Source organism: Pogona vitticeps, chromosome 6 (genome assembly GCF_051106095.1).
Source record: "Pogona vitticeps strain Pit_001003342236 chromosome 6, PviZW2.1, whole genome shotgun sequence".
Lineage (NCBI taxonomy): Eukaryota > Metazoa > Chordata > Lepidosauria > Squamata > Agamidae > Pogona > Pogona vitticeps.
The window spans coordinates 1,210,526-1,235,924 of NC_135788.1; the positions used below are offsets into that span (position 1 = coordinate 1,210,526).

Consider the following 25,399-nt stretch of genomic DNA (forward strand, 5'->3'; position numbering starts at 1 on the left):
GCAAACCTGTTTGCCTCTCCTTCTCCGAAGCGACTTAAGGGACTGTTCTTTAGGAAATGCCTTGTGGAAATAGCAGGCTGCATTTTTACAGTGACACGCGAAAGAGAGATGAATGGGTGTGCCATTTGTAACCTCTCCAGTAATCACTCTGCCTCTCTAGACCTACCAGCCGTGTTACACCTTTGATAGACCTGGATTGCATGGCATGGTTCTTCGACTCATGTTTGGAAAAGAATTCCTCAGAGGAATCTTTATTTCTTTGCTTGAGTACTGAAAGAGTAGGTGCCCATCCATTGTCATCATCATCATCATCTTAGAACTGCAGAGCTGAAAGAGACCCTATGAATCATTGAGTCCAGCCTCTGTCAAGGAGGCACCGTGGGAAATCCCCACTCCCAACCTCTGGCTTCCGCAGCCACTGAGCGATCCAGCAGTTCATGATTCTCTTTGCAGAGCTCTGAGTGGTTCTGCTGTCTCTGGGGTTTGCAGTTATCTTCCAGGTTTCTCCTAGGAAGGAGTGGTTGGGGGTTGGAATCACCTGCAGTTTTGTTTCAGTAGAGCATAACACAGGTGTGAGTCTCAGCAGATCTGGGGCTTTAGATCCAGATGTTTTTTCTCTTGCTTCAGGACTCAGTGTAAAGGGACACCGGGAGCTTGGTGGAATGTCTCCTCCAAGGAGATCAAGTGGGAAGTAAAGCAGAGGTTGTATTCGCGAAGGCTTTCACGGCCGGGATCTAATGGTTGTTGTGGGTTTTTCAGGCTGTTTGTCCGTGTTCTGAAGGTTGTTCTTCCTAACGTTTCTCCCGTCCCTGTGGCCGGCATCTTTAGAGGACAGCACTCTGAAGATGAACACTCGAAAAACCCACAACAACCAATAAAGCAGAGATTCTTGGGCTAAAATTCCCAGAAACCATCACCGCTAGCTGTGCTGGCCAGGAATTGTGGGTTCTCACCCAAGAACATCTGGGGACCCAGGCTTGGGAACCACCGAAGTGTAAAGGGATGAGCAGCTGCCTGCCAGAAATCAAAGATTTAATTGGGTGCAGATTCTGGTCACTAGTTTTGGGAAAATGGCAGGATCAACTGAAATAAGGAATTTAGAGGAGGGGATGGGCACCCATTGAATGACCCCGCCCCCCCCTCCAGGAGGTGACAGCGATAACAAAAGCGTTACAGCACTTTTAAGACTAATAAACGTATTTTCAGGTTTTGCTCCTTCAAGGTTTCAATCCACTGCTCACGGAGTGCAATATCCAGAGCAGGGTTTTATTATACACAGTGTTTGGGTGGCGAGCTTCTGCTGAAGGAACCGAAAGAACCCAGACGCCGCCCACGGTGTAACATTCTGCATTCTGTCTTAAGCCTGAACTTTATTGTGGACATACAGGATAGGATTAAAGGCAGCTTCCCTCAACTGCCCACCAACAAGTCTTTGCCTTGAGATGCTCTTTAATTGATCGCTCTGAGAGTTTTATATATCTAATTAATTTATTTTACAGGCTGCGTGGAGGTGTTGAGTGGCAATTACTTAGGACTGTTTGCTTGGTGCCAAGATGTTCAGTCCTGGGCCTATAAATTATGGCAATTAAGAAAATGTGCATAAACACACTTAATTTGCTTAATCTATTCCCATTGCTAGAGCTGGACTGATTTTGCATCCCAACAGAATCTTCAACTGATGCTCCAGTAGAATTACAGATCCCTACGGCTGATGCCCAACTTCCAGGAAGTGGGTATTAAGAACCATGAGAGGAAGTTCGTTTTCGGAGACAGTAACTTGTAGGGGGAGCAGCTGGTCTGTTGGAACATATCCTTCCCATAACATCAGGTTACACAATCACTTTGGGGCAGCTTTTCCCTGTGCGATATCCTCCATGTGTTCTGAAGCCCAAAATGTGCAAAGGCTGCTCTGGGGGAGTATCTGGGCAGAGGCCACGAGTAAATGAAAGATATTACAGGTGCAACCTGCCAAGGGGCAGATAAGCAGAATTCCCTAGGAACCAGGAGGGGTGAAAAGGGGGCAGAGAAGGGAGGTATGAGCAAGGGGTGCAGACATCTGGTTCCTGGCTGAATCAGGCACCATCAGTAGTTCCCTAGGGTGGTGGGGGCTTCAACGCATTCTGAAGCCGCTGTTGGGTAGCAAACCATTCATCAGTTCATCAGTGGTTTGGGAGCAGAGCACCAGAAAAGTTTGGGATTCATTCCTTTGGCGCCAAGAGCAGCCCGCTTGCCGTGAAATGGCTCTCACGTTCCGATCCCTGGATGGGGTTTAAAGGTGAAGCCCTCTGAAGAGCTGGTTGGAATGAGCACCTAGTAATGAAAGCCTGTATTAGGCTGGTTTCCTGCTCAAATGGACCCCAGAGTCCTTGATCTATTCAGCAACTATGAGAACAGAGTGTGGTCTGATCCTGCATGGCAGTTCTTGTGCTCTTAAGTGCTGTTTGGCCAGATGTAACCACGATTTGGATAAGAACGCAGCAGTTCATGATTGCATAAGTGAGAGGCAGCAATCCTTTGGACAAGGAGGCTTTTAAAACTGATCTGCTTTGAAAGCTTGATTCATTTAACCTCAGGCAAGCAGGGATGTAGCGGTGAGTACATTGTCCATTGTAGTGATGCTTTGTAAAAGTGCTCTCAATGGTCAAGCCAGAAATCATGAGCCGCCCTTCTTGCTGTGCAGTCTGCTTTGTGTTAAACATTGGTCTGGTCCATTACAGATGGTGCTGAAGAAGAAAAAATGGAGACAGAGACCGATGGACTGCAGACAGAAAAAGTCAAGGTCTGACAACTTCAAATACAATTTGGATCATTTAGCTTTCCCAGAGTTTGAATGATGCTGGTTTATACCTGAAACAAAATTTAAGAAAACCGGATAGAAATATGTTTACATCACTTACGAGCAAACGCATGTAAGACAGTAAAACTCCATCGTTTCCCCTGTTTCCAGTCTTTGGAGAATATGGTTTGGAGGTAGACAGGGATGGTTGTAGCTGTAGAAGAGAGTTGCAGAGTCCCAGACAGAAATAGGGAGCAGAGACCACATGGTGTCTTATCCTCCAGCACGCCAGCAGGAGCTACATGGAAGAAAGGCCAGTGCTTTGCCTGCGGTGCGTCGCCTCTCTTTGTCACGCGATGGCATATCAGCTCCTGAGAGATTTCACCGTTGGAGCAGGATTTAACAGCGTTTTTGCCCCAAAGCAAATCAAAATAGTACACACCTGCGTCCCAAATAGTCAGCCCAAAACTTTTCTGGCTGATGGAAGAAGCCTTGCACAAAAAGAGGAGGGAAAAGGTGGCTTCCTCAGTTAGAACAGCAAATGGTGCCTGGCCCGTGATCAAGGGCCGTAGCCTTTGTTATTTCATCCCCTGAAAAAGAGGAAACCCCATCAACGCGTCTGCTATGGTGTGAGAGGAAGCAAGCAGTAACTAAGGGCAGTTGTAATTAATGGCCAGCAAGTTGCTTTATGCCATCCAGAATCCGCTGCCTGAGTGGACTGCCTCTTCCTAAGATTTTCTGTTGAAAATCAACAGCTCTAAAATTACGTTAGATGTATCATATTAAAAAGAAAAGCTGTCTCAAGATTATATGAAAACATTTTTTTAAACCATGACAAGGTCCAGCCCAGAGAAGCATGTTTTAGGTGCCAGTGTACATTCCAGAAAGCTTTTATGAACTGAAACCCTGCCCGCCTGGCTGCTGACCAAACAGCATTTGTGCCTAAAACAGTACGTTTGAGTCTGACCACCATTATCTTCACATGCCAGACAACAAGTTGCTTCTCACCCTGGCTGCCTCATCTCCTCTCTCTCTCCCCCCACCCCGGCCACTGCCCCAAAAAGAGCCATTGAGCTGTTCAAGAGAAATGGCTTCGGTCAGCACTCGAGAGTCACTGTGCCAGTGATTCCTGAGGGTCCAGCCCCTCACAAGCGGAATGCCTCTGAATGGGCCCAGGAGGGGAAGAGGTGGGAGTGGGATTCCTGCCTGAACACTGGGGTGAGCAAACCCTGCCCGGAGGATCTGCTTCCTAGCCGCCCCCCGGTCCCGGATGGGAACGCTGGTGCTCGCTTTGGCACACCGTGCTTGGCAGGAGCATCGCCCCAGTCTCCAGGCATCCGGCTGCCACCTAAAGCAGGGGAGGGGAGGGGAGGGCACACGGACTCTCTCGGCCTCTTCTCGCCCACCAGGGTTCTGCCCTGGCCACTTCATGCAAGACCAAGGAGTGGGTTTTCCACTCACCACCTTATGGATCAGAAACTCAAAAAGCATCCTTTTCGTTGCCTCCTGAGTGCCTCCAAAGGCTTTCTGAGTAAAGAAGCTGTGGCTACCACCGTTGTCCTTTATTAGGCATTTACTGTTTGTGTCTCCAGAAGTTAAGAGTTGGCGGCTTTTAGTAGCACTGATTTGATGATGATGATGATGGAAACTGACTCCCCCCCCTCCAAATGCTGCATTTATTAACAGTTGGCTATAGGCTGCTATTGTGAAGCTGCGTTACTGCCTGCCTGTCCCCAAACACTTGAGACTTTTAACAGTTACGGAGGGGTTTATTGGCTCTTTCTCGTTTCCTACTTTCTAGGTGGAGAACAAAGGAGAGAACGAAATAGGGGATGGAAAGATACAGGAAGGAGAAGAGGAGAGAAATGCTGAAAAGGAGCCGGAGGGTGACCTCTCTCAGGATTCCAGGCCAGGTACGACGGGGCAGCCCCTCCTGGCCGAGCGGTTCTAGGAAAGCCTGACAAACGGTGCCTGTAACGAGTCGTGCGTTTCCTTCCTCTGAGCTTTGTTTCCTTCTGGGTTCGGCAATTCATGTCCAAGATTCTTTTCCCCAGCTTGCTCAGGCACTAAATCTTGGTTCTGAAATCCCCTCCTGCTTCAGTTAAGATCTCTCTCCCTCTGTCTTCATCTTGGTTGTATATTCCAGGCAGTGAAAGCTGAACTAAAACAGCCCGGGCTGAGAGGAATATGAGACGCCTTGCTTCCTATAGTGGCGCCATTGGGTTTGTTTTTAATCTGAAATAACAAAGGACCCGCCTCTTCACGGGTTCTCTTTCCGTGCTCCCGAGCTAAGAAGGACCATTTTTAACTGTCCTGTGACGTTCTATACATCTCTCTGAATGGAGGCTCCACAATTTAAATAGTACCATATTTCTGTACTTCCGAACAGTTGAGGTGGTTCTGTACGAATCCAGCTTTCTAAAAATCTAGATAGGTTTTGCAGTTCTTCAGCTCTGAAGTAGACAGAATGTTAGTTGGTTTAAATCATGAAAAAGAAGATGGGCTTGTAAAATCCTTCCTGAAAATATTCCTGTGGTAATAAAAACCAAGGGCGAGATAGGACCCAATGATTTGGGTCTTCAGTCTAGGAAGTGAAGCCGTGTTTGTGAATGTGTCACCTCAGCTGGGTGCGTGCGCTTTTAGGAAACCCAGCCTGCAGTGACTGGGTTGCTTTCTTATTTGGAAGGGGAGCAGTTTGAACAAACGGGTGCAGAGTCAGCCCTTCATTAGAACCAATATAAAGCGTCACAACATGTTTCAGTATTCCAAGAGTGATATTTGAGACATCAGTTTGTGCAACGAGGATAAGTTTCTGGCAGCAAAGCTGCAAGGGATTCGTGCTCTGAACAAGTTGAAAAGCTGAGCCTCCCCGAAACAGAGCGTTGGGCAGATTAGTCTTAGTCTAACAAAGTGACGTCACATCGGCAGGAGTAACCGAGGGGTGGGTGGGTGCGCGCGCGTGTGGGCGGCTGCTGACAAGAGAGTGTTTTTCTTCTTTAGATGAGAAGGAGGCCGAGGAGAACAAGGAGAACCTTGAGGTTTGCAAAGAGAAGGAAAGCGACGCTGGGAAGAAGCGAGCGGAGCCCGACCTCTCGGAAGGGAACGTAGCCACCGCTGCAGCTGCCGCTCTCGCCTCGGCCGCCACCAAAGCCAAGGTTTGCCCTGTGCAGATTTCCACGGCGCGTCGTTTCCGGGGCTTGTTCAGAAGTGCTTTCAAAAAAGGGGCCCCATTGTGGTGGCGAAGCATGGGGGCTTGTTCCCATTCCTCGTTCCTTAAAATGAGCTGTTTGTGCTCCTCGGCTTCAGCTGTAGGGAACGTTGTCGTTAAATGGAATTGGTTTCCTTCCTTCCCCTGGTTTAAGGCTGCTATTGTGAGCCCTCCACAAAAGGCACACTGAAAGCGGGAACTCTTCCAGAGAGCTTGTCAGCTTCCTTTCTGCCGTTTTCGGTGGGCAGTTTCTCTTAGCAATTTAAAGACTCTCAAAGTGAGCCAAGAATTCCTTCCTCACAGGCCCCCTTGACCTTGGCTTAAGAGGAGAATCCCATCGTCTTAAGGAGAATGTGTGGCTGGTCCAGCTCTGCAGTAATGCTTCCAGAGGAGGAGGAGGAGAAAGTTCCGTATTTGTCCCCGAAATCATAATTCTTCCCTGCTCCCTCCTCCGTTGTCTACTTTCCAAGGGAATGAATGGAGAAACACCCTCCTCTGTCTTTGCTAAGGATCCCCCATGACTCCCACGGCCAGCCTCTTGGCTTCTGGGTCTTTTGAAAGCATGGCCATACTGCTTCTGCCACTCCCTTTCATCTTGAATGATGGTGCGCCTCTTTTTTTTAAAAACAGAGAAGTGAACCTGAAGGTGGAGGTTCCAAGTGGCCTGGGCAAAGCTAAGCCTTAGAGGTTGGCACCAGCGCTTTCACAGCCTGAGCTGCTTAGAGATAAAGCCGCCCTGAAGGCTTCTGAAATCTACCATTGCTAAAGATCTGAGTAATTGGTGGAAGCTCCTGTCGTCCGAGAAGAAAGCGCTGATATGGAGTGGGGGGGGGGGAGAGCTATATTCCTCTCCTTTGCAGACAGATGGGCATCATCCAACTATGTGAATAGAATTGAGATGTTGAGGTTTTAGCCCCCTTTTCTTTGCCTCTGAAGACAGATGCTAGGGGGAAAGGGCCTGGTAAATGTGTTCATTTTTAATTCTGTAAAAGGACACAGTTACTATGGGTTTGTGAAAGAGGGAGCTGTTTCATGTAATTACCTACTCTAAAGCAGAACTGTGGAACAACCAACAACTTCCCTTCAGAGCAGAAGGTTCTGTGTTCTTTAGCAAACGATGTGAGAGGCAGCTCACTCATGTTTTAAACAAAAAGTACCCCAGTAATGCCAGTTCGTCTTAAGAGCTGTTCCCATAATCAGAACTTGAGTGTCAAAGCCTTCTTGAGCAATCTCTCAAGATGTACTAATGCAGATGATTCAATTTGTGGGAACATTAGAATAAATGAAGTTATTCCATTAGTGGAAATGTAATCATTTGTTGTATTAATCTCAAACACAACATGCCTTCATAGTTTCAAATTCAATTATTCAGTGGCCTGCAGATCAGTCCTCTAGATTAGCCGTGGAGGAAACACGAAGAGCTGCTTTCACATTCTGGGAAACCATAGCGTTGGAACAGCTTCTCGGGCAAATAACAGCAGCTGTGCTGTAGGTAGCACAGAAACCAGCCCACCTTCAGGCTTTCCTCCTTCGTTGTGTCTTAGTGGGCGGAGAATAAATGCAGTGGGTTGATCAATAAATAAAGGGGTTCCAGCACCAACTCGTTTAAGGACTTTAAAGCAAAATCAATACATTCAGTAAGATTTGGGGAACCTCAGGAGGATTGCCATCAGATTAAAAGACAAGAAACGAAAGCATAATATATATTCAACAAAAGTGAAGAATTTTGGCTACCCTTCCTATCTATTTGGTGTGCCACAAAGCTCATAATTCTCATAAGTCGTTAAAACCGGTGTGTCTCCTCAGCATCTGGCGGCCGTGGAGGAGAGGAAGATCAAGTCCTTGGTCGCCCTCCTGGTGGAGACGCAGATGAAGAAACTGGAGATCAAGCTGCGTCATTTTGAAGAGCTGGAAACCATCATGGACCGAGAGAAAGAGGCGGTAAGGCACAAGGGCGCTGTGCGTTTCAAGGCATATGCTGAGAGGCGTGGACGTTTGGAGGCTGCGTTCAGCTGGAAGCAGGGGCTCCTGTGGATGCTGCTGACATTTTTACGCTGTATACCACTCCACAGAGAAGTTGCCGCTTCCTCCTGCCTTGCACATTGGTGTCCGTAGCTCCCCTTAATGCCCTTCTTCTCTACTCACACAAACATCTGGCCACTTTCTTGGGTTGAGTCTCTGCATTCCAAGAAGGGTTAGAGAGGAGATCCTCAAGTCAGTTGCACTGAAAGGTTACGGTTATGTGCTGACATCCTAGTCTCCTGCTCTTCCCTCACCGGCTTTTAACCAGGTGAATTACAACCGTTTGACTTGCGTGAAAAAGAAGGCAGACAGAAACCGTCTCTGAAGTGGCTGTTCTGTTCCTCGCAGGCAGGCCAGCAGAGAGAGAGAGAGAGACACACACACACACACAGAGAGAGAGAGAGAGAGAGAGAGAGAGAGAGAGAGAGAGAAAAGAAGTGGAGGTCCGGAGAGCCCTGCTTTGCCAGGTCGACCTCCACCTTTTCTCCTCTGCAGGTCCTCCCCCTTCCTCTTACGTAGACCCGAAGAAAGGGGCCCAAGGCCTGCTGCCCCCTCTTAACCCGTCTCACCATGGGTCAGGAGAGGGTGGGGCTTCAGCCACAGGAGCATGGTGGCCCTTTTGTTTCATACCAAGGGGCGGATGCTCGAGGGCTGGGGGGTGGGGAGGAGTCTTGCATCAAGGGTTAGGCTCTTTTGTGGTCTCGAACTGCACCTCCAAGAATGCTCCTGGCATAATTTGGGGAGTTTGAGCCCGCCTGCAGATCTCTGTATTTCACACACACCCTAAGAAGGGTGTTCTAGTTCATGATCCCTGACACTGCCACACAATCATCCTCGGCTCCTCCAGCCTTTGCCATCTGTTGTTGTTGTTGTTTTTTTAAAGGAGGAGGAGGAGGAGGCAGCAGCGGCTGCATGCTTTCTGGGAGTTGTAGATTTCTGGGAGGCACCCACTGTGGAACCTGAGAGGCAGTAGGACTTTGACTCCCAGAATCCTCAGTGCCCAGTATGGCCTATAACCCCATAGTCAGCCACGCGGCCGCAAAAGTGGTTGGCCAACTGGGAGGGAAGAATGCTGGGAATTGTAGTGTCACTGCCCATTAGATTCTGTAGAGGGCACCTCCCAAAGAACAACTACCAGGAAGCAGCACAACTGCTTAAAAAAACAAAAACAAACATTAACGACAGAAGTCAAAGCCAGAGAAGCTGGTGGTGGGAGCAGGGCACGCATCCTGAGCCAAGGGCAGGTAGCCCCACCCTGCCTCAGCTTACCCTTACTGCACCCCATGAAGTCGACTTCCTCTGGACTGGGAAGGATCAGGTGTGTTGCACCCCGCAAGATCTCCTGAGATCACAGCTGCCTTTTATGTCCCTCCTAAGGACCATTCTTTTCCGCATCGTGCCTTTCCTGTGAAGGAGTGAACCGTGCTTAGGGTGGTGTGTGTGTGTGGGGGGGGTTGCTGTTCTCAGCCATCAAGCCCTCTTCCGCTTGTAGCAACCTGGTGAAAGTCACCTGTCCTTTTTAGCGGGGCCCTGCACAGGTCTTGCAAGCTCCGGCTTCCACGGCTTCCTTTATTGGATCTCTCCGTCTTGAATTTGTCTCCTAGGGCGAGAGATGAGTTGACCGATAGTATTTTCTAGGAAAGCTGAACGAATTACCCACTTGCTCACAAGCAAATCAATCGTATGCTGTGTGTCTCCGCCCCCCCCCCCATCCTGTTGACATTCACCAAATACATCAGTGAATGTTGTCCATCAAAGTGCCTGCTTCTGCCCCAGCCCTGCGGGCGGGTGGGTGTTTGGGTGGCGGCAGCAGTGGCGGCAGCATCTGCCGGTGATGGTGGTGGTGGTTTTTTTCCCTTGAGCGGCGTCCTCACCTTTTCTGAAGTGCGTGCCTGCTCTGCCCATCTCCACCAGCCTGCGCTGCAGACCCCCTTTTGCCAATTGGCTGATGAGGAAAAGGCTGTTGCTAAGCGGGAGGCTCTCTCTCTGAATGTCATTACTGTGGAAGAAAATACTTCATTGCCGTAGCTCACATTCATGCCGCGTTAAGGGCATTTTTTTTTTTTTTTTGAATGCTTTCCGTTTGGGAAATCTTTGCAGATTTTTCTCAGAGAAGCTCCTGGTGGCTAAACATACTGCTGTAGTCTTTTGTTGTCTGTGAACCTTTTATACTAATGGTTGTTTCATTTTCATTTTTGTGAAGAAGGGTAGAGGAGGGAAGTCAAGAGAGGGTTTATACATAATGTAATTTAATTTATGAACTGAAGCCATTTTCGTGCTGTCAGTCCTAATTGCGCTAAAGTCAATATTGCATACGTAAGAGCCTTATTAACTCGGAAATGGTGACAGGGTGCATTAATACACAGTTGACAGTGACAGGAGGTATGTTTTGTTCATGATTCTTGTTGCATTTTAACATGTGCTTGATGCTTTATAAACCTGCACCTTGCTTTGTTAACATTTTCCACGGAATGATCACATTTTAAACAACGAGGCTGTGTGACGTGTATAAAACCACCCAGCAAATGTGAACCTACAGCTGGAATCTAGCCCTCACGAAGCCCAGGAACTCCTTTGGCTATCAGTGCCGTTGAACATCCAGTGTCTCTTGTGCATGCTGGGGATGAGCAGAATCCTCAAAATCTGCGAATCTGCCTCTTTTCCATTTTTTTTAATCAAGCTGTTTAGAGAGATTGGAAATAACTTTGGTCTGAGGGGCACCTGGTCCTTGCCTCTCCATCTGAATGGCTGGGCTTTGCGTGCCTGTCTGAGCCCAGAAGCTATTTGCTTGACTTCCATCTGTATAGGAAGAGAAAAACCATGACAGTAGCAATTACCATCAGTAAAATTCTTTGAAAACCAGGAATAGAAAACCGAACAGAGCCATGCCCGTTTATGCTACCTTTGTGTTTGTTACCTGAAACTGTGTGCTTGCCAAAGGTGGGTGTTCTTCATGCAGTAAATGGCATGTCCTGTTTGTTTTGTTTTGTCTTGTGTGTCATCTTTCTGGAACCCAGGCAGCTTACAAGCTAACCTAATGCAAGAGCAGATTAAAAATGTAATAAAGTGGCAAACATTAAAATGGAATTGGAATCAGTTGTAGGGTTAAAATAAATAAAAATTATAATTTTTAAAATCAGTTAAAAATAGTAGTATTAATTTAACATAAAAGAGTGAGAACAAGCCCATCCGCTGGGAAATCATGGCTCTGAATTGTCAACGGCCTGCTTAAATAAAAACGTTTTCAGCTGCTAGGACGTGGGCAAATCTAGCCTGCCTTTGTCGGGCGCTCCAGAGCCTGGGTGGAGCATGACAGACCCCCACATCTCTTCATGCCCAGGTGGGCTTGTACAGGAAGGTGCAGGCCTTCAGATCACCTGAATCCAGCTGGTGTAGTGCTTTCTAGCACTGTGGATTCTGTCTGGGAAAGGAGCAGGGGGCCAGGGAAGCTGCTGGAGGAGGGGAGTTCCATGTTCCCTATAGTAGCTGGCCTTGATCACCAGACTGGCTGCACTGCTTTGGACCAGCTGAAGTTTCCGAACGCTCTTCAAACACAGCCCCATGTAGAAGACCCTTGCAGTGAGGCTGTGTAACTAAGGCATGCCTCACCGTAGCCAAGTCAGACTTTTCCAGGAATGGGCACAACTGGCAACTTTAGCTGTGCAGATCCACTGCTAGCCTCTGCCGAGACCTGGGCATCCAGACTGAGAGATCAATCCAGCCGCCTACCCAAGCTGTGAGTTCTTAAGGGGAGCTTGGCCCCATCTAGAACCGATTGAAGCCCTGTTTTAGCTGACCAAGAGCCCATCTATCTTGCCTGGATTAACCCTTCACTCGTTCACCTCATCCAGTGCATTGCTGACTTCAAGACACTGGTTTAAAACTGCCGCAGCTTCCTTGGATTTAGATGGAATGGAAAGATAGAGTTGGGTGTCTTTAACGTGGTGGTGGTGGCAGTAAAAGCCAACACTCTGGACAGCCTCGCTCCGTGGCTTTATGTATATGTTGAAGGGACTAGACAGAACCCAGAGGGACGCAGTAAGCCAAATGGTCATGGTTCCAAACAGAAGAAGAACTCCACCATCACCTTCTATGCTTGACTGTCTGGAAACCTCCGCTTTAGGGGGTGGTGTTGGAGGTCTCCTGTTTGAAACTATCCCATGGTAGCTGGTGTGCTAGATGGGCCTCCACACCCCTTAAACACTCACAGCTTGGGCGTGCAGCTGGATTTATCTCTGAGCTCGGACGCTCTGGTCTCGGCAGTCGACCCTCTAGGAACCTGTGCTGGCCAGGATTCCTGGGAGTTGCAGTCCAAGAACCTCTCGGAGCCCAAGGTTGGGAGCCACTGCAATAGAAAACACCCTCCTTGAGAAAGATGGTGGCCTCATTTTTCCAAAGTACAAAGGCCACCTTGAGGTAGACTTTCGCACTCGTGCATGCCTGAGAGTCCCGTCTCCCTGTGGTGGGGAAGAGCATCTCTGAGGTGCATGTGAGGGGGAGGCCCTTGGGACGCGTCTCCTCCATCTGGGGGTCGAGGGATTTCCCACCACCACCACCTGGGGCTGCCTTCTCCTCTCCCTGTTCTGCCTTGCATGGGGCATGATGAATGCTGGAAATCAGCCTGTACATGACATGAGAGGAATTCTAGATCTCATTTTAATAATAATAATAATAAAATAATAATAATAATGATCAAGGAACACTCCTAATAAAGGCATCTGGGAGGAAAGAAAGCCTGGTGATGTTTTATGGCTTGATTTTAATTGTTGTGTTCATGATGTGAGTCTCTTTCTCCACAGCTGGAGCAGCAGAGGCAACAGCTGCTGACTGAGCGCCAGAACTTCCATATGGAGCAGCTCAAGTACGCAGAACTGCGCGCCCGGCAGCAGCTGGAACAGCAGCAGCAGTACAGCCAGAGCGCTTCGCAGGCCCACCAGCATTCCGGGGGCCCCGGCATGAACCCCCTGGGGACTGCCAGCCACCCAGGCTTGATGTCTCACCAGCAGCCGCCTCCGTATCCCATGATGCACCATCAGATGCCCCCTCCTCAGCCTCCACAGCCAGGTAAGGAGATGCTAAAGGGTTATTGGGCCCAGAAAATGGAGCATCGTTTGCCTGGCAGGAGGTACCATTTGGCAGACGAAGGCTGCCTTTGGCCAATCAGAAATTCCGTTCCCTGTAGCTGGGATAGGCAGAAGGGCCTCCCTTAACCTTGGGGGCAGGTATTGATACAAGGAGAGCCTCTCTCTCCCTCTCAGGGACCTGCATCTCACCTGTCATGCCCGGGGTGGTGCCTTCTCTTTCTGTTGTGTAGGAATTTTTCAATGAGCAAGCAACAGTTAAAGTAAAATGGTTCTTCCATCTGTGCTGATGGTAAGAGGGACACAAGACAACTTCCTTTTGGTAAGCCCATAGCATAACACATTTGGAGAGGGCGAGAGAGAGGCCCCATTTTTATTCATGGCCTGCTGAGCCACACACACACACGCACACATATCTAACCCAAACATTAAGAAAACTTTGCTTTGAGGATTCAGTCTTTGGGCTCAGAACACTGACATTAGGAGTCCCTGTTGCATCTGAGCCTACAGGCTCCACGTCCAAGGAGGTGTGTTCCAGTTGGTTTGTTCAGCATGAACTGACATCAGTTCCATAAGGCTTGTGATTGGAGGCAGCTAAGCATCCGAATTGGAAGAAACTTGTTTACAGAGGCAAGGTATGAGCCGTTTTGTTTTTGGCTATCTCAGCTTACTTCCGTGTAAAAGATGCCCTTCAATTTTTAGTGTAATGATTTTAGGGAAAAGTCGTGTCTTATACACGGAAAAATAGGGTGTTTGGATTTTAGCCAACCTTTTCTCCATCTCTAGGATCCCAAGTCAGCTTACAAAAATAAAAGTCAAAAATGAAAATCCACAAATAACTAAAAATATACTGATGGAAATTATAAAACCATGACAAATATTATATAAAAGCTCTAAACCAGATTTGGCAAAAATGCACCAAGCCTCCCATCTCACTTGCCTGCCACACAGTCCAAAAGGCCAGGTTCGGACATCCTTTTGCACAGATAAACTGTGTGTCATTCCACTCAGAGCTTTCACTGAAGCTTGGTCTTTTCCACAGGCAACAGAAGCCCTCCGCTAAGCCACACAAAACCTCCGAGTGTCCCCAGTGAACCTTTTTCTTGTTCTGTTTTAATTCATCGGCCTCACACCTCTGCTCTTCATAGCTCGGCCCAGCTGTGAAGATTTCTGACCAGCCATGGTGGGCCATCCCCTTTCGTTGCCTGTTGCCTCAGGCGCATGGCCCCGCGCGGGAGCACCAGGGTGGCGGGAGAGGCTTCGGGTACGGCTGGAAGGAGGGCCCGGACGGTCTGCTTAGCGAAGCTCCCAGGGGAAGCAGCTCGGCCGCCGCTGGCGTCCAGGCACCGCGCTTGGCCCACGTTCCTTCCCACCCACCCCCAGTAGGGCTGCTCTGGAGTTCCTTCAGTCCCTGGGGGGGCTGCTCGATGACTCCGTGGGCTGGTTGGCGGCCTGCCTGCTGCAGTGGCGCGCTGGGGTCTCTGAAAGTCTTACTCTTCAGCGCAGCTCTGACAGAAGCGAATGGGTTCTGTAAAATGGCCTGTGTTCTCCTTAATCTGAGCCGTCGCTTTTCCGACCTCACCGGGCTCCGGCACCTTGTTCTCTTGCTTTGCCTCTGCCTGCGTCTGCTCGACCTCCAGCTTATCCGGGATCTGCTCTGTGCACCTGCTTGCCTTTGTCCGTCTGGTCTGTGTGTGTCGCCCGTTCGGGGACAAAAGGACTGTCAGGAAGAGCCATGGCTTGTCGGCCTGGTGGATTTCTGCACCAGTGATCTGGACCGCCAGGAGGGACAGGGGCTCTGCTGTCTGCCGTTGAGCTGGTGGCACAGAGACCTCCGCAGCCCTCCCTCAGTGGGTTTGTCTGTTAATGGACAAAAGTGAGGAAGCTTGAAGCGAGAAAATACAGGGGGCACCCGCTCGCTTGACCCCCCTCACCTTTGGCTTTGTTAACGGCATGAGAAAGGTTGTTTGCCTCTTCCCCAGCCAGCAGCCATTCCTCCTCTTTCAGGGAGGGACGGAAAGAGGGCCTGTTCACCCAACCGAGCCTGAAGAGACGTGTGGAAGTGAATGGTGCTGGAGTGGCAGGCTGGGCTGGGGAGGAAATGAGCTCCCCAGACCAGGTGACAGGAAAGGGGGGGGGGAGGCTGTGGAACATTTGACTTTGGGGGCTGGGGGTCAGAAATATCTTTTGCTCTGGAGTGAGAGCCACTGGGCAGAACCTCAGGTCTCTTCTTGTCATCCTGTTCCTTTGCAAAATAGCCAGGGCGCCACCCTGAACGCTCAGCACAGCCCGCAGTCTTGTTGGGCCACTGCTTCATCCCTGCCAAGATGTCTCAGCTCAGGGCAGGTCTCGGTCCCTGCTTCGTCGGCACCAGCAACCGTTGTGACTGCTGCTGCTTTAGCCTGGCGTGGGACGATATGCGGCGCTCTTTGTCCTTTCCTCCAGCCGCAAAGCCAGGTTTTTCTGCCCTTGAAAGATTGGGCTGGTGGCCACCAAAGTACGCTTCTAGTTTGTTTCACTGATCCATGTGGGGAGAGTGTGTGTGTGTGTTCAGGTGCCGCTGGTGTTTCCAAATATTTAGAACCACCTACTGTAGCTGGTGCAGGACAGTCTTGGCCCCATAAAAGAGCTGATTTTCTTCGTCCGTTCACAGAAAATGCTCTTCACAGCATGCCCACATTTAGGGAGAATATCCTTTTGCTTCCCTTGCACAGCATTTACCAGATTTGCAAATTCAGTGACATTTATTGTGTTAACTTGAAGGCCTGGACAGAGGATGGCATCAGCAAAAGGGAGGAGACCCAGAACAGGCAAAAGAGGCATCATTTCGGCATCATTTCTGACAGCATCCTTGTCTGTACGGGCAGCCCGGCTCCTCTGTGTGAGGGGGAGCGTACGCGGGCCTGCAACATCAGGAGACTGGTTGTCACTACAACGGAAGGTGGAGGCTTAGCCAACCCCTAGGCCTCGTAACGGAGGAGCCACCTGGCAGGTGGCCGCTTAGAGGAAAGGAGAGAACCCATCTGCCTGGCCAGGTTGGGAGGGACTTTCAGAGAATTTGTGGGGATTTGCTCCTAATTGGATGACGACCCTGGGTCTCCAAAAGTGGCTGAGAGTCAAACAGGGAGAGATTCCCTGCAGCCTTTTCTCCTCCCAGGAGCACCGAGCATATAGCAAGTAGGATCAGCTGGAGCAAGGTCCTAGGGGTGTGAGTAGAAATCTGTTGTTTGCCCCTGCCAGATTCTGCCGTTCCGTGCAGTGCTCTTTCGTAGGAATGCAGCCCCTCCAGAGTAGTTAAGACCCTGCCTGCTCCCATCCCAAGGATTGGGAGTCAGGCAGGCGGCATCAGCTCTTCCGTGGATGCCGGAGGGAGCTTCAGCCTCACAGAACTGCAGAGGTTTTTTAGCTCTGCCAAAGACACTCGAGCGAATTGAAGTCCTCTGTTCTCTGCTGTGATATTTTATTTAGGAGCCTTTTAATGAAGGTAGCCAGTGCTGTCTCATCCTGCCACTTCGTCCTCCTGACAACCGAGCATTGCCGGCTCTCATGAAGTGACGTTACCCGCCCCATGACCTGTTCAGAAGAATCTCCTTGGTCTCCCGGAGTTTGGCGTCCGGTTGGCCGTAGACCAGAAAATAGACGCTTCGCGTTTGGCAAGGGGTGGTCGGGTCGGTTGTGGTGCTCAGATGGCCACCTCTTTGACTAGCAGCGAATTGATGACTATGCTAGAGAGGAGGGAGGAGTGATGGAAGCGCACTTGGCAGAGAGCGCAGGAAGCTCGAGACTCCGTGCTAAATTAGCTGGTGTGCTTAATTATTCAGTGCCTGACTCTGTAACTGTGGGTCTCCTGGGGGACATGCCCTGCATGTCGGGCAGACGCCAGTGCTTGGCTGGTAGGATGAAGACTTGCAAGGCTGCTCTTTGGGGTCCTTTCAGAGTTTGAGGTGGAGCGTACACGTGTCAGGCGCCACCACCGTTCTCTGCAGAAGAAGACCCATCACACTGTCCCGTGCCTTTGCAAAGAGGGCCTCCCTCCTCCCTTGGGGGACTTTCCCCACAAGCCCACTTCTCTCCAGCCCGCCTTCACACTGTACCAGCAGGGTATCGCTGGATTGCCAGTAGACAAGCGCTTTTGTCCTTTGTGGTTTTCGGGGGCAAGGGCCAGAGAGCGAGAGGTCCCAGGTTAAACTCACCTCAGCTGCAAAGTTGCTACTGGGTGGATCCCCACACATATTAATGGGCTCAAGCGACAGGAAGCCAGATTTTGGTTGAATCTCAGGAGAAACGTCTCAACTGCAAGAGCAGAACAACAACGGAACCCATGACCTCAGGGGGAGGCGGTGAGTGCTCCCAACGCTGGAGACGTTTAAGAGTAAACTGGTCCGCCGTCTGTCAGATCTGCTTTGACTTGCCTTCCTGCCTTGAGCGGGGGCAGGTTTGGACTCAGTGGCCTTGGAGGCCCCTTCCAGCTCCGTGATTCTAGGATGCTGCTCACAGAGCCCCATGCCTGGCGGTGGGATTCCCCTAGAGGTGAGATGTAAAGATTAAAAGATCCGTTTACTCATCCAATGTGAAGCCATTGGATGAGTCAAGGAGAAGGGCCAAGTGCTGCTTAGCAGATGGTTCTGGTCATCTAGCGTGCAGGCCCTGAGAAGGCAGCAGAGGACGGTTTTAGTCAAATAAAGTGACCCAGACCCCTCCCCGGACCCCCCCCCCCCTGGAACGGGGCACCACGTTCTGAGCCACGGCCTCTTTGAAGGCCAACCAAGCCTCAGGCTGGACTTCCTCCACTTCACAGAATGTGATCAGTAGCTGTTAACAGAGGGGAACAATCAATAAATGTGTCAGGAGAAGAGAGTCCGTCCCCCCCCCAGGGGCCGTCCAGGGCCCAGGCTCCCCCTCTGCACACCCAGGGAACGTGCCTGCCTGTGTCAGGCGGTGGAGCAATGAGAAATCCTTCCCAGTGAATCTGCCTTGGCTAGGCCAGGGAAAGACGCTAAACTCGGGAGGATTTTTCGGTAGACTGCCTCTCACGGTAGCAAACCTTTCCACCTCCTGAAACATCTGCCGTTCAGGGTTTTCCTTCTTCTTCTTTTTTTCTTTAAGCTCTCCCTTCTCTTATGTAGGTCATGCTTCCTTCTGTTTTAGCCTCCGTGTGTCTCAAGCCGTCTTTTCCTCTTTCTTCCCAAGAGCCGTTTTTAGTTGTTGGTTTTGGCTTTTTCCCGTCCTGCAGGCGAGAATGCCCAAATGCTTAATCCATGTTTATACGTGGGCTTCTTCCCCTGGATGGTCTCTGCTGCATTATTTGTCAGGTTGAAAGCTACTGTGATTGGACAGACTCCTACGAGCATCTCTTGCTTTAACAGATCGTCACGTCTCTGCTGCAGGAATCGTGTTAGCAGGAAAGTGGGAAGCCATTTCCTTGGGCGCGGTGGTGCAGGTTTGGAAACAGGCAAGCCAGAAAAAAGGGCCCTAGTGCCGCTGAGAAAGAGACGGCCGCCTTCTCTCCAGCGGAGTTATTGTGGGGCTGGACAGGGCATCCCCAAGGCTTCGCTCCCTCTTTCTCCTGGGAAGCCCAGAGGGGACGGAACGATGCCATTTGGTCGCACGTCACAGACCTTCTTGCAAGGTAGGCCTGAGAGAAAAACAAGTGGCAGAGGCAGCAAGCGTCCGGGCAGAGCAGCTAATGGGGTGAGAAAAAGAAGCCCAAATAAAACTGAACTCTTCAAAATCTACAGACACCTGTTTTAAGATCACGGTCCTTTGGTTTGTATTTCCGGCGTCACCCTTTCGGAATAAGGTCTCTCGTGGGATTGGCCGCCAGACACTGGCAACTCGCCCAGAGAGATGTGAGATTGGGAAAGGGCGGCCCTGGTCAGTGGAGGTTTCCCCTCCCAGGCTTTGGGCTTCCCTGGGGGGCAGGAGGGGGAAGAGTTGGATGAATTCAGGGCAGGAGGCTGGCTGGACAGTCGGCCGGCCTTCCCTTCCCTGAAGTGAGCAGAAGGTACGGGATCTGGCCTTTTCCGTCCCCCCAGGGGACAGTCCCTGGGCGTTTCCAGAACCCAGGGTGCCCCTGCTCCACATTCATTTATGCATGTTCTCGGCAGGCGATGCAACAGCTGGCCATGCTGTAAAGGGCACCCCACCTCTTCCTTTTGCCCCCCCCAATCCTGGTCTGGCCCCATTCCAGCCCCTTTTCCCTTCACGGCTCTTGGGCACCTTCCTGCCTTGCCTTCGGTCTTCCACTGGCAGGGTCTGGGTTGATGCATGCATCCCCCTTTGTCTCTCTCGGCGCTCTCGTTGGTTTGTCCGCTCAGCTTGTACACTGCCCAGTCGTGGGATGCGCACACTTTTCCTTGCAGCAAATTCAGAGTAGAGCTTCCGTGGGGGATCCCTCCCCGTTTCAGTGTTTTGCAGGAGCCAGCATGAAAAGCGACCGCACTTCTGTTGCGTGCAGGGGGCCGAGCAGAACCTCAGAGGGGGCCGCGCTTAAGCTGGCTTTGGCACAGGTGGCCCAACTGTTACGGACAAGATGTCTTAGAGGTCAGGGTGCCTTTGGTGGGGTCATGCAGCTACCCCCCCCCCAAAGCCCAGCTTAGCATGAGCTGCGTTAAGCAGGTTGTTCCGCCCCGTCGGCCGTGGCCATATGACCCTCGCTCGTGTCTTGCTGGTCAGGAGGAGGACTTAGAAAATCTGAGACTTAAGCGTCGGCCGGCAACAGCAGCGTGTGGGTAAAATCCCTTGTGGCAGATGGGAAAGCATTTCATCAGGAAGGAGCTGTGATTGCCCGTCCCCTCGACGTGTGAGCGTATTGGGTTTCGAGGAGTAGACGAGATCTGCAGAGCTGACCTCTGAGGCTGGCTTGTTGCTATTTTTGTCCTGCGTGGAGGACAAGGGAGTGGAGAGAAAAGTGAGGAAGGAGGCGAAATGTGAGCCTCTGGGAAATGAAAGGCCTCTTTCAACCAGGAGGTAGGAGTCGGAGCAATGGAAGGCACCGCTGTGAAGATGATGGGATGATTGACCTTTCTTCCCCCCCCCCAATTATTCCTTTACGCTTATTTCCTGAAGCATAGCAGTGAGAGGACTTTTTAAATTTTTATTATTTTTTTAAATTCCATTCTGTCCTCCTGGACAGCTTAGGGGCTCACCTACCTTTTGCAGAGCTTGGGACAGGCTGCTGTGCCCTCCCAGCCCGGCCACCCGGGGTGGGGGCCCCCTCACCTCCGGGGCTGCCCCTGTCAGGAGGGAGAGCTTGCACAGGAGGCTCTTCCTTTGAGGGGAAGGAAGGAAGTGGGGTGTATGGCATGTGAAGCCTGTTGGCGCTGCCCACCTCCTGGGTGAGATGGGGCCAGAGCAGGTGCCGACCGGGCCCGTTCTGCTGTGCAGGGTGCCTCCGCTTTCTGCCAAGGCCAGCCTTGGGTCTTCGGGGGCAATTACCTTCAGCCTCTGGCCTTCACTGGCACTTGGGAGACTGGTCTCCTCTGAAGAGCCTCCTGACCTCAAAGACATCCCACGGCGGCTGGGTACTGGACTCATAACGCCACCCCATCCCTTCACATCAGTCTTAACTAATTTTTGCACGTCCTGACCGGGAGGGATTCGATTCTGACTTGAGTGCTTTCGGCCTGCAAGAGGCTGGAAGCATGCTGGGTGGCTGTGTGCTCCCATCGCTGGCCGTAGCCTGGCCTCGATGTCTTTTCCTCCAATCTCGGAAGAGCAGGCTGGAGCAAGGAGGAGCACCAGATGCCAGCAGCAGTCAATTTTCACTGAGCAGACCAGGGTGGGGGCAGGGGACATCCTTTGCTGTATTGGATGCATCCTCTCGTGGTGTGGGAAGGGGAGGGGACTAGGCAGGGTGATTTTAGGTGAACTGGATGGGGAGGGCTTCACATGGAACTCTGGCTGCGGCATGTTGCCTCCCCGGAGATCCCTCCTCGGGTTCTCAGCCTTCGCAGCCTTGGAAGGTGTCGGGGCCACCTCGGTGTACATGCCCCCTGTTTCTCCCCCAGAGAAGCAAAATCCTTTCCGCAGTCATCGGAGCAGAGGGAGCTTTTGCTTAGGAAAGAGCAGGGCTAGTCTTAAGTAACTCTTCTGAGTGTCTTGTTGGCCTCTCGCAGAAGAAGACAACAACAGCCATGTCCTACCTCCAGACTGGAGGGTGCCTGCCTGCCGGAGGAGGAGGAGGTGGCTGTGTGCTCCCCACGTGCCTGGGTGGGCTTTCCGGCCTGTCTCATGGCTTGTTGGAAAATCCTTCAACAAACGTCTGCCCAGGCTTTGTTTAGCGCGCCAGGCCTTTTCATTGAAGCCATGTCAGGATCTTGCTCACCTTGTTGGCTGCACCAAAGTCTCCCTCTACTTATTTAACTTATATGCAGAATACATCATGCGAAAGGCAGGACTGGAGGAATCCCAAGCCGGGATTAAGATTGCCGGAAAAATATCAACAACCTCCGATATGCAGATGATACCACTCTGATGGCTGAAAGTGAGGAGGAATTAAAGAACCTCTTAATGAGGGTGAAAGAGGAGAGTGCAAAAAACGGTCTGAAACTCAGCATCAAAAAAACCCTAAGATCATAGTCACTGGTCCCATCACCTCCTGGCAAATAGAAGGGGAAGATATGGAGGCGGTGACAGATTTTACTTTCTTGGGCTCCATGATCACTGTAGATGGTGACAGCAGCCATGAAATTAAAAGACGCCTGCTTCTTGGGAGGAAAGTGATGAAAAACCTTGACAGCATCTTAAAAAGCAGAGACATCACCTTGCCAACAAAGGTCCGCATAGTCAAAGCTATGGTTTTTCCTGTAGTGATGTATGGAAGTGAGAGCTGGACCATAAAGATGGCTGACCACCGAAGAATCGATGCTTTTGAATAGTGGTGCTGGAGGAGGCTCTTGAGAGTCCCCTGGACTGCAAGGAGAACAAAACTATCCGTTCTGAAGGAAATCAACCCTGAGTGCTCACTGGAAGGACAGATCCTGAAGCTGAGGCTCCAATACTTCGGCCATCTCATGAGAAAACTCCCTGGAAAAGACCCTGATGTAGGGAAAGTGTGAAGGCAAGAGGCGAAGGGGACGACAGAGGACGAGATGGCTGGACAGGGTCATCGAAGCGACCAACATGAATTTCACCCAACTCTGGGAGGCAGTGGATGACGGGAGGGCCTGGCGTGCTCTGGTCCATGGAGTCATGAAGAGTGGGACACGACTGAACAACTAAACAGCAACAACGAAAAATGGACCTGGCGAGTCTGGGCAAACCCTGAGCCAAACATGAGTCAGCAGTGTAATGCAGCCTCAAAAAGGGCTAATGCAATACTAAGCTGCACCAACAAAAGTGTAGTGACCAGATCAAGAGAGGTGAATCTTTTTTAAAAAAAAAAAAAGAAAATCAAGACTAGCAATTGTAACATGCCATTCTGGTTTGGTCAGAACCTGACCTGGAATCTTGTGTCCAGTTCTGGGCACAAGAGATTAAAAAGAATATGGACAAGCCGGACCACATCCAGAGGAGGGCGACAAGGATGGCAAAATGAGGTGTTGGGATGCCGAGATCTTGGGGAGTTCAGAAAACAGCCAGTTGTGGGGAAACTGTGCCTGGCGTGGTCGTATCAGATGTGAAGCCCTCCCTGCTGCTGGCGTTTATTTCTCCAGATGGGTTTTGCCTTTTTTTTAATGAGAAAAATAAAGCACGTTGATGGGTAGCCAGTTCCTAATAAAGCTTTCCCTAACAGGCCTGGAGCGGGTCTCTGGATTGGCCCTCGGCAGGTACCTTGGCCCAGAGTGTCTCTCGGCTCCTCTGTTTCACGAGGCATTTCCTTGGCCTTCGTTCCCTTCGGAGCCTTAACGCGCTTTTAATCGGCTTCCTTGGCTAGGAAGAAGCCGGGGTGTTTGAGCTGTCAGAGGGAAGAAAGACGGCCGCAGCGCTTCCCCTCTGCCTCATGACTGGGGGAGGGCCAGGGCGGAAAAGAAAGACGGAGTCCTCCTCCACCACCACCACTCCCGGGCCCGGCTTTAAAATCATCCTTCACTTAAGACGTGTCAGCAACTGCTGCCCAGGTTTCTTAGCCAGCCCCTCTGCCCCACGGAATGGGAGCTGTGGGCCTGGGTCAGGAACGCCCGGGGGAGCAACTGCTGCCGGAAGAAGTGAAATGTCACTTTGGAAACAAAAATATTTGACACGTGGAGTGCTTGTTTTGATAAATAGTGTGCCCGTCCGTCCGAGGGTGTGTAAGTGTGCCCGTGTGTGCATTTCATCTCTTTTGCTTCTCTTCCTTTCCGCTCTGTTTTGCGGTCCTCGGCAGAGCTCCCAAGGGGGGCCCCTCTGCCGCCTAAGGACCCAAGACTCTGCGGCCTTCTGGCCTTCCCTGTGCCATCCACTCACTGTGGCCTTCTCTTTGCTTCCCATAGGTCAGGCCCTCGGGCCAGGCGCTATGATGCCTGGACAGTCTCTGCCAGGACGGATTGTGGCCAGCGGAGCCGCCGGCGCTCACCCTGCCGGCAGCAGCGGCAGCGCTCCCCCGTCGGGTACGGCGCCGGCAGCAGGAAGTGTCGTCGGGGCTCGGCCCCCCCTGGCTTCGCCCAATGGCTTGTGTGAGTGGAATGGTCCCTATGAGGGTTCCCCTTCCTAGTTTCTTTGCTCCGTCCAGCCTTGTTCCCCATCCCCCATATGCCCAGCCTTCCCTCTCCCGAGCAGAGGAGGTATCCTTTTGTAAAATCCTTGCAGGCCCTGATTCAAGGCACTGCCCCTTCCAGCTTTGGAATTTCACCTTTCCACCCTGAAGGAGGTTCTTTTGCAGGGCTAGGTTGCTGCACAGGGACCTTGCTCCCAGACTCTGCTGGAGAGCTGGACCGTTGTTTTGCAGTGACTTTAAGTATACAGCTGTTCAAGCCTCATTTTTAAAATACAGTGTACATTTTCAAAACTGCATTTTCTACACACATCCCTTAAATATTTTAATGCTCTGCACACACAGAATTCCACATGTTGACAGAAGGCTATGACTAGCCAGCAGAAACTCTTTTAAGTAAGGCTGCATTTTGACCTTCCTATACTGGGCAGCCTTCAAAAACTCCTGGAGTCCAGAAAAAAATCCAAAGAGTTTAGCACATTGGTGTCTGTCCTTCCCGTACTAGACCTTCTGGCGGGCTTGGATTCATCTGTATTGGGCGGTGGGGGTGGATAGGGCTGGTGGACAAGTCTTGCTTGTCTGCACCAATTGTAAATTTTGAAGTTGTTCAGCAATTTTGTGCAATACAATGGTGCCCCGTGTAAGGATTACCTTGTTAAACAACGAATCCGCTTGACGATGAGATTTTTGCAATCGCAAAACGATGTTTTAATGGGTAAAATTCACTTAAAGATGATCGATTCCCTGCTTCGGGAACCGGTTTTTCACTTAACAATGGTCTGAAAACAGCTGATCGGCAGCTCTCAAAATGGCCACCCGCTGTGCAAAATGGCTCCCCGCTGTATTTAGAACGGATTTTTCGCAAGAGAAGCACCGGAAAATGGCCACCCTATTGAGGATCTTCACTGGACAGTTAGGTATTTAGCCCATTGGAATGCATTGAGCGGTTTTCAATGCGTTTCAATGGGTTTTTTTTCCTCACTTGACGACGATTTTGTTCTACATCGATTTGGCTGGAACAGATTAACATCGTCAAGCGAGGCACCACTGTAATTGAAAATTGGCAATATGTGAGGCTGAGCCAGTGAGGAGGGTGGCTTTTCTCCAGCTGGGGGCACTCTCCCAGATGGGGGGGGCAGGGGGGGAAACACCTCTCTGTGGACTGCTGGCAGAGAAGGAGATTCCCAAAGACCTGTCCCTTGTGCTTCCTGCTGTAATTCTTGGCTTGACGTGTCCCTGTTTAGACCCTCCGCCACCAGCTCAGCAGCCTCCGCCTCCAGCGGATGGGGCGACGCCGCCGACGCCGCCTGCAGGAGCCTCCACCGCTCCCTGATGATGGTCCTGGCGACAAGAAACTTCTCCAGCTGTGACAACAAGGAAAAAAAGCCACCAAAATCGTCATTCCTCTATTTCGTGCTCCTCCCTTTGGGGGCTGGCGCTCCTCCTCTGTGCTCACCCGACTTGCAACCCGTGTCGTTTGGAGATCCGTGCAACTGCCGTGGTTCGTCTCTCCCTTTCCTGCCCGAAAAAGGTTCGGAGCTTTGCCCTTCCCATCTCTGGGATTCTTCTGTTCTCTCCCCCCCCCCCACCGGAGGAGAACCCCTGGAGTGGTAGCCGTGGCCCCTTTCGCACATGAGGCCAAAGTGCAGTACACACCGGTCACGTCAGCAGAATTGAGA

The 25,399-nt window shown here is 51.0% G+C and overlaps 1 protein-coding gene across 1 annotated transcript in view; it reads left to right on the forward strand.

The window, feature by feature from the left end:
* Positions 1-25,196, forward strand: part of SMARCC1 (SWI/SNF related BAF chromatin remodeling complex subunit C1) — a 79,375-nt gene extending 54,179 nt beyond the window's left edge. The window contains exons 22-28 of the mRNA XM_073002706.2: positions 2,718-2,779; positions 4,578-4,689; positions 5,777-5,931; positions 7,791-7,925; positions 12,806-13,070; positions 23,500-23,682; positions 24,965-25,196. Coding sequence (XP_072858807.2) covers positions 2,718-2,779; positions 4,578-4,689; positions 5,777-5,931; positions 7,791-7,925; positions 12,806-13,070; positions 23,500-23,682; positions 24,965-25,053 — 1,001 coding nt within the window. The 3' untranslated portion in view covers positions 25,054-25,196. The remainder of the gene's footprint in view (positions 1-2,717; positions 2,780-4,577; positions 4,690-5,776; positions 5,932-7,790; positions 7,926-12,805; positions 13,071-23,499; positions 23,683-24,964) is intronic.
* Positions 25,197-25,399: the final 203 nt, after the last annotated feature.